Source organism: Callionymus lyra, chromosome 15 (assembly GCF_982586985.1).
Source record: "Callionymus lyra chromosome 15, fCalLyr1.hap1.1, whole genome shotgun sequence".
NCBI lineage: Eukaryota > Metazoa > Chordata > Actinopteri > Syngnathiformes > Callionymidae > Callionymus > Callionymus lyra.
The window spans coordinates 10,539,330-10,548,420 of record NC_141832.1 but is presented as its reverse complement, the minus strand read 5'-3'; the positions used below and the strand labels follow the sequence as shown (position 1 = coordinate 10,548,420).

At 39.5% G+C, this 9,091-nt stretch overlaps 1 protein-coding gene across 2 annotated transcripts in view; it reads right to left on the bottom strand.

Moving 5' to 3' along the window:
• The window catches only part of iqck (IQ motif containing K), a 40,898-nt gene that overhangs the window by 23,148 nt on the left and 8,659 nt on the right, over positions 1 to 9,091 (bottom strand). The window contains exons 9-11 of one of the 2 annotated variants that reach the window (XM_087809565.1): positions 8,052 to 8,163; positions 1,813 to 2,093; positions 6 to 101 (exon numbers count right to left, since the gene is read on the bottom strand). In XM_087809565.1, coding sequence (XP_087665691.1) covers positions 1,813 to 2,093; positions 8,052 to 8,163 — 393 coding nt within the window. In that variant the 3' untranslated portion in view covers positions 6 to 101. Of the gene's footprint in view, positions 1 to 5; positions 102 to 1,812; positions 2,094 to 8,051; positions 8,164 to 9,091 lie in introns of those variants that run through there. The other variant, XM_087809564.1, reaches the window with a different exon arrangement.

Below are 9,091 nucleotides of genomic sequence, written 5' to 3'. Positions count from 1 at the left end.
GGTTTCCGACTGCGGGACTCTCTCCGGATGGATCATATTTCACCGAAATGAAGTGTTATCGTCGTCGTGCAGTAGCAGCTGTCTCGCAGGGATCCGCATACCTGCGAGACAAAGATACACGAGACGACTCATGTGAGAGGAAAGTTCAAGAGCGACTCGATGTCTGCAGAGAGAGAGAGAGGAAACCAGTGGTGACCTCTCAGGCCCGTCGGTAATGGACGGAAAAACCTTCACGGGAGATTAGATGCACCAACTTACAGAGTCTGAAGAATATGCTTTCTGGCGTTTATAGTTGGAATTAAACGACACTGCGAAGTCTTATTTGCAAGTCAGATTTCTTCGCTGCTGATCTGTGGCTTTTGCAAAAACGTTTGATCGTTGTAAGTCACAATAACAGACAGTTTTCGGGAGGTGCGTGAGAAGGAAATGCAAAAAAAAACAAAAAAAAAACAGATGAAAGACTGAGAGATAGATTTGTGGTGAGACTGCGAAGAGATGTGAAACAGTAATTTAGCAAGAAATGAAAAAACGAAACCAGATTTGACACAATCACTACATTTGGAAACATCTACAACGGTATCTCTACTTTCTTAACCTAGAAAACCTCACAATTCATTACATAAAATACACATAATGATACACACAAAATAGTAACAATGGTGTACATACGTAAGATTAACTAATAATTCTGCTGGTTAACAGTTTAATGCTAAATAACTGCACAATATCTGTAAGAGAAGACAAAAATAATGTACTGGATTATAAATAATTCTCTGATTTACAAGCAATAACTTCAAAATCACCAAGAATTACAGAATTATAACTCTTTCTTCCAAACCTCTGAGCAGCTTTTTTTGACCTGTTAATAGAGAATTAATGGATGGCAGGAAGTTATTAAAGCGAAGACACGTGTCAGAACCAGCCAGTAATTTTATGTGGTCGTCTCAACATCATAGCAGATGAATGTCAGTGTTTAGATAAGAAGCAGAGATAATAGATTTCAACAATTATTCAGAGATTAACAGTAAAATTGATGATGAAAGTTTGGTGAAAGAATAAAAACACAGAGATAATTAAGATATATCCAATACCACAATCGTACTTTCTGTTAAAGACATTTGGAAATATACATTTTGTAGACCAGCAACTTATACTTTGACCCCCCTTTTTAACGATATTAAAGTCTGACTACTTCATGGGTCAAAATGTTAAAAATGAACGACGGATACTAACAAATATTTCTCACAAAGCGAGATCTCGGGTTTCATTTATATTCAAACCAGTTGAAATGTTGTCGTGTATGTCGCTCACGTAGGTTTGTTTCAGTTTAAGGATTAAAGGAAAGTATTAAAAATAGGAAATGACTGCTGAAAATCATGCTTATTCAATGTATGTTAAATAGATATTAGATGGAGGGATGTTTTCGTCAGCTCATATATTTGGAGTTAAACCATGATTCTTGATTCTCCAGCAGAATAAAAACACATTACTTTTCCCTGTGACCTAATTTCACAGTTGGGGACAAGTTGAAAATAACATAACGAAGTTAGGTTCTGAGGAGCCATCACCAGGTCTACACCGAGAGAGAATATTGAATTAACTAAGTGGACGTTTTCATTCCCGACAACAGGAGACGTCGACTCTGCTCTGGAACATTCGTTTGCTGGTTTGAATCCAATCCATTAAATGGCCAATTAATCTGATCGAGATACCGGAGGACGATCGATTCCCCGTTTGGTTAATTGGTGACAAGAGTTTTTAACGAGCCCGTTCAACAGATAACAATCACAGCCGAGTTTAACTAGCACTGACCTAGTGATGGCTGCTCGGCCGCGGCGGCAGAGGCGACTGCGAGGACGAGGCTTTGTCTTCGGAGTCGGACAGAGCTTGGGCGTCGGTCTGAGGCGCTTTGACGGCGGGTTCCTCCGGGTTGCGTACGGTCGGCGTCAACCAGTCGTAGGTCGTCGGCGTGGTGGGGGTGGGGGTGGGGGCCACCGTGTTCTGAGGGGTCGGAGAGACCACCTGGATGCACACGCCCGAGTTGGGCGGCTGAGGGTTTTCCTTTTCTTGCAGCTCGGCCAAGGCGGAGAACACTGGAGACAGATGAGGGGACAATATATCTTCATAAGACAAACAGTAGAAGCTCCTACGTCACCCTTTTTTCTACAACACACACTGATCACTTTATCCCTCAATGACAAGAGTTACAAAACCCATATCAACAAGAAGACTAGGGATTCCTTGAAGTTGTCCGAGCTGCTACTTGGCGAGGAGTTTTCGGTGGTAAAAAGAGGACATGAAGTGAAGAGGCGTGACGAGGGAGGACCATCACTACAGGTTAAGGTGAAGAAGGTTGACACGCTGTTGCAACCCCCTGATGGGAAATGCCACCAGAAGAAGAATAGAGGAGCTCTTCGTCAAACGCAGTCACTCTAAACTAGCATCACACTCAGCCTGGCTTGGATAAGGGACGCCTTAAAAAAAACTTAAATTCAATAAGAGACCCGTTAGACTTTAACAATCTATATAAAGTAAGTATGTAATTTTAAAAATGTCTTCAGATGTTTCTTGAAGGAGTCAGTAGATCATCAAACACAGAAGAAGATCGTTCCAAAGCTTAGGAGCAACATCCTGGAAGGATTTCTCTCCTCTGGTCCTGAACCGTGTTCAGGAACCATCAGTAGATTCTGATCCACAGACCTCAGAGCCCGAGCTGGGGTGTAAGGCTGGATCAGATCACTGATGTAAGGAGGAGTCTGACCATGAATAGATCTGAAAGTAAGAACCAGAACTTTAAAGTCGTTCCTGAAAGAAACTGGCAGCCAGTGAAGACATTTAAGGATTGGAGAAATGTGAGTTCTTCTACTAGATCCGGTCTGTTATTAATGAAAAAACAGATGGTGACACAAAAATAATTACCATTGTGTGTCTTCTTCTGAGGCCGAACCCGGCCAATTTTCAGCACACTTCCAAGTTAAAGAGAGGATTAAATAACTCTTAATATACTGTATACTCCTAAACATTGTTTTAATGTATCAGAGTCCTGTGCAAAGTATTGCTATTAAACTCTAAAGACTTTGAATTATTTTTTGGGGTTTTGCAATTAATGACTCATTTTAAATTGTGATACAACATATTCACACTTTTTTTTGTACAGCTTTCATTTTGCATTTATTCATTTTCTATTATTTATTTCCTTATTGGGGTTGTGGGACAACAGAACATATCCTGGCTACTTAAAATGAGAGGGGAGGGACACCCTGGACAGCATTTGATGCAGGGCATTCAGAGACAACAAAAAAACAATTACGAACACACCCACTACAGATCATTTAAACCTCTTCTGTGGAAGGAAACCGGAGTTCCCGAAAGCAAACCATTAGCAATTAAAGTGAGAACATATAAACTACACAAATCAATGTTGACAAACCACTACTCAACACACCTTCAACACTTCATTTACTTCACCATTTTCCTACCAGCAAATGCACAATTTGATGGAGAGTTTGTCTCCTAAACATTTACTTATAATAATGTTACTAAAACATTATAATTCTAATGAGACAAAGTTACTTTTATAGCCAAAGTTATGCTCTTTGCAGATGATACGCCCTGTTACCGGGCAGCTAAGGGGCAGAGAGAAGTTAAAAGTCAGGGATATCCCGGAAGAAACCGCTGCCTCCGTAACTCTGTTACGCATAAGCCGTCGATGACAACGATAATCCAGTGGTGTCGTTTTTCCAGACGACACAGTCAAGCTGCTTTACTACTTTATCTCAATTTAAACTGAACAAGTCACTCAAAATAATGACTTTTCGTTCTTCATCTCCTTTGTTTTCAAAGCACTTTAGTTACACATTTATAAAAACTTTCACAAACACAAGTCGACCAGCCTGTCAGCTCGGGTAATGACAAATACGATGTGATGGTATCGTTCTCCATAATTCAGAATGTTTGGTGGGAACCTCTGGGTAGTATTATTAATTCAGTGACGATGGGATGAGAACTCATTGCACTATGAAGAATACGTCAAAACCGGCTCGCGTCCGTCTGGAAAAACTCACAAAATAAATTCCTGCAGTGATGCTGGTGCAGATTGGCTTCAATAATAGATGATAGACGTTAGAATATTAAGACACACTATAATCCGACCACTTCATCTCAGGAGTCCACCGGCGACAAGAGTGAGGGATGCGACTCGCAAATCACGGCTACGAGTCAAGGACGAGCGGGAGATTGATGAGCGCCGCACCTGTCCGACTGTGACCCCGTGAACTTTGACCCGTGTGTTTATCCTCCGCGGGTCACTTTGCCGCTCATTGTTTTTTGTCGTCTCCATCCTCCTGTTACGGACTGTGACGGTTGAAATGGCGGCGGAGGTATCACGTTTAGGTCCGGGGAGAGCGCAGCTGCTGGGTTCAGTCATGAGCAAAAAAAAGGGGGGGATGGTGGAGTACAGCTCTGAGAAAATAAGTTTCCTCATCTTTGATATTTTCGCCTCACTGGATACGAAAACAAGCCATTTATGACTCTTATCGACCGTTTCTAAATAAAGCTAAGGCTCTTAAAATGGTGTCCATTGAGGACAACAATCACTCGGTCCCATTAGGTCAGAGCCAGATGCAGCATTCGCGTGGAATCTCACAGGAAAAACAGTATCTTCCTGCAGCTGCATTTTCATGACGAATTAGTGAGTCAGCGCAAGTTAAACAAGACGTTTGATTTACGAACGTCTCATGGCTCATCTTTTGCTGACGCCACAGAATGGAAATGATTTGGGAAAAAGTTAAGACCAGCCTTCGGACAATTAATTAACCCTGTAACCATTAAAAAAAATGTACATTCTGAAGAACATCTACTGCACCTTTAAATCAGATGTGTGCTACAATTCAATTTTATTTTAAGTATCATAACAGAGTTATCTCAAGACATTTTACAGTTGACTACAAGCTGCCCCAAGTCTCTATGTATGCATGAGTAAGTAAGTAAGTAATATTTATTTATATAGCGCTTTTCGAGACCAGGGTCACAAAGCGCTTATTGAGGTCATAATAATTATAATAACTGAGCATTTAGAAATGTTTCTGATGAGTATTTTACAATTTTATTACTATTTAAATTTGAAAAACAAGTTGTTAAACAACTTTTTCTTTATTTTTCTTGTGATTTTATGGGTATTGCTTATACATCTATATATAGATATATATATTTGTTTATGAAAAGTATATAAAAATAAATAATCTATTTTATGGCATATTAACACTTTTTTGTTGCTTTTTATTTTTAATTGTAAATAAATGAATAAAACACTTATAATTAAGACGTAAGCTCATTAAAAAATGTCATATTAAATTCATTTTTTGTTCATTCCTTTGTTTTTTGGCTTGACGGCCCCATAAAAAACCGACGTCACAGTAAATAATGTGGCCCCTGAGGTATTTTAATTCACCACAGTTGCTCTAAATCAAGGGTGTAAACACAAGGGGACGAAATCTTTAATCAGCCGAGATCTCAGGCAAAACTAAATGTGTATTTACTGAACAGGAAGTATGAGGTTTTTTTTGGATGCTCGGCCTTTTTGAATCATAGGCCGAGACAACAATCAGTGTTTGTTCTCCTTTCCATGGAACAATCTCGGTTCCTAATCTTACGTTGTTAGAGGTCAAGACATCCACGTGAACATTTGTCTTCTTTCTACCTTCAGTTGAGCACATGTGGTCGGAATTATTTGATGCATCATAATCGCTGTGAAAATTTTCCGCTACAGTTTGAAAAGGAAATGCATCTTGTGCAACAACTGAATAAAGATCTGTGTCGTTCCACTTCCCCTCTCTTGAAAATAAACTGAACACATGCTAGTGATCCAAAGATATCATGATCAAAAATGGCCTTGGGAAACCTTGTGGCACATTTCTCTAACTTTAACAGTATAAAATTACTGTAGCTTCTTATTCAATTAGTTTACCTAGTCTTAGTGTATATCGCAATGCATTATGGGTTAGAAATATTACAGTAACTTCATGTAGAATCACATTAGTAACTTAGACTTAACTGCAAACAATACATATTACAGTTTAAAAATCTTGTTTATTTATGTATTTGTCGGTGACGAAGAGTCTGTGGCATTATTTGACATTAATTGTGGACAACTGAGAAAAATCTCTAAACTTAGGAAAATTATGTCCCAACCCGATCTGCAGCTCTTGTTTAGACTTAAAAAGAAAGAGCTGCTCGCCTGCAGTTAATAGAAAAACTCTGCAGCGAGAATTCTGACTCGCTCTAGTAGAAGAACTCGCATTTATATGGCCCTTAAAATTGTGCATTGGCTGCCAGTTTCTTTCAGGATCATTTTTTAAATTCTGGTTCTTACTTTCAGATCTATTCATGGTCAGGCTCCTCCTCCCATCAGTGATCTGATCCAGCCTTACACCCCAGCTCGGGCTCTGAGGTCTGTGGATCAGAATCTACTGATGGTTCCTGAACATGCTTCAGGACCAGAGGAGAGAAATCCTTCCAGGCTTGTCCAGAAACATCTTAAGACATTTTTATTTGTGCTTTTCCCTGATTTTCTGAGACTCCTGTGTTTGTCTTATGTGTCTTGATCTTTTAAAGTATATATTTTAACTGTGTATTGTTTTTGATTGTTAAAGCGCTTTGTGACCCTGGTCTAGAAAGATCTTTACAAATAACCTTTACTTTACTTACTTACTCACTTACTTTACACTGTGAGTCAAGTGCACGTAACTTTTGCTGACAGACACAAAAGTTAAGAGAGACAAAACTTGTGAAAAATCTGCATAACAAGTGTTTTTTTTTATCATATGTCTATCTCAAATGTGTTTTATATACGTAATGTTATGGACTTCACTGTTTTGCTAATGTTAGCAGTGCTAGCGGTTGTGTTAAGCTAATGGTAGCGACCTAAATTTGGCCCCAGTGTAAAAAAAATGTTGTAAAATTTACATAAGATACCAGGCGGAAAAGTTGCCAATAAGATGCTGTTAAAGTAGTCATTTAAATAAAATATAATTAGAGTAAATTGCATGTAAAACAACCAAAAATTGTATTTTTTTTATATACTGCAAATAATAGTATTTAATTTTACAGCACTTTACTGGGAACTTTTTTGCCTGGTATTTTCTATCAATTCTAGAGGATATATTAATTACTACGTAGATCCGTATTTCAAGAACCAAAAGAAAAAAAACCTATAGGACGGTTTGGAAGGATGAAGTCTCCTGTTTATCCTTGAACAGCAATTTCATGTCACAAAGGTCCTGCATTCTCAGCTGCCGCCCCAGCTTTCACTGTGCAACAACATCAGAGCTCACACGCAGTCAGTGTCGGCTTCACAAACCGCTTCAGCACATCTTCATCACTGCAGCTCGTCCCTGTCGTCACACGACACCCGGAGCAGACATTTTCTCAACGCTGCACCACAACCTTTATCTTCCTTCTGTCCTTCTTGTCACTGTATGAGAGTCCACTGTGTACAGTATATGTTTCATCTTTGTGTAGCACATCGTCTTGTACTGGGACGTTTTGTGTGTCCTTGTGTTTGTGCTCAAATCTCACCTCGGCTGCTGCTGACGTGCACAAGCTGGAGTCACTCTGTCCTTTTGTGTGTTTGTGTGTGTGTGTGTGCGTGTCTGCATTACAGTGAAAGAGGTATTTATTGATGCAGTGCAGGCACTTCACAGTCAAGTGTGTGGATGAGGTTAATGGGATGCGTGTGTGTGACCACTTCCTGTTTTGATGTGACCGCATACACTTGGATTATATGAAAACAGTGCGTCACAGCATACATATTGTTGTGTAGTTGTTTGCGTGGATTTTTAATATTTGTGCGTACACATTTCCCCACTGTGTGCGTCTGTTTGCTCGATCTCACCTCAGCCCTCTTGTTGTGTACTCGCTGTAATCACAAAGTCTTTTTGAAGTGGTTTGTTGTGTGTATCACGGTGTTTTGATAGAGAAACTCATCGTTTTAAATTTAAAATGAACCGTACCAAGGGATTTATAAGGACTTAAAGTAAGTTTTTTAGTCTCACCTCGTCCCTCGTGTTTGGTCCAGAATTGGTTCACGGTCTTGCCGATATCACGAGTCTCTCTCAGTTCTCTTTGCCACTTTCGCAGTTCCTGCACATCCGGGCGAGACCTGACCTGTGACACAAACAAACGCTCAGGTTAACGATATCCTTGGAGTCCTTTTTAGCATTTTTTTCCTTTGTCCAACAACAGTAATAACAAAATGATACACAACTTAATAACTTGTTTCGATTGGCAAGAAGCGGTGTCAGGTGTTGGCGATAGGGTTTCAACGGCTGGTTGCAACCTAGTACTTAAAAACTGTCGAGTCATTTCCGGTAAGTGTGTAGCAGCAGTGTTTGATTTGAGACAGTACTACATGTCGAAGTTTGCACGTGTACTGTAAACCAGTACACTTTTTTGGCCAATGAGAAGCAGTGTATAGCGGCATAGCTAACAGACGGTAAAGTGGTTGGCTTGTGGCCTAAGAAGTCGCAGGTTAAATCCCAGCTCCAGGATGGTGCACTGCGTCGCTGCCTACTCCCATCAGTGTGTGTGAAAGAGACACCCTGGAAAGCTCAATTAGTTAGAGTTGGAGTCATAAATTAACCTCGGTATGTTTTCTGACGATTGTAGGAAAAAACTGGATGAACCCATCTTGAAATTGACCAAGGTTCGCCAAGAAAAACTAGCCTTTCTGAGGCTGTATTCGAACCGACAACCTTTTTTTTGTAAAAGGGTTGTGTTGAATCTGACATAACAGATTCAGAATAATAACTAATTTATGTTGAAGTGATTTCTACAGTATAAAAGGTGTTTTACTTTGGAAAAACCAAGGATTAGATTATCTCCGAAGTACAACCTGTGACTCTTTTCAAAATCTCGTCAAAGATTTATTTGGGTCACGTTAACTCAAAAATATGGTTATAAAATAGCTAAAAATGTGTAAAAAGCAATCTCTATATTATCTTGTTGCTCCATCGCATTTAACGTTTCGGTGAGATGTATTTTTAATGCATGTATATGTTCATTTTGTTGACTCTATTTTGCTGGGTTTTTTATC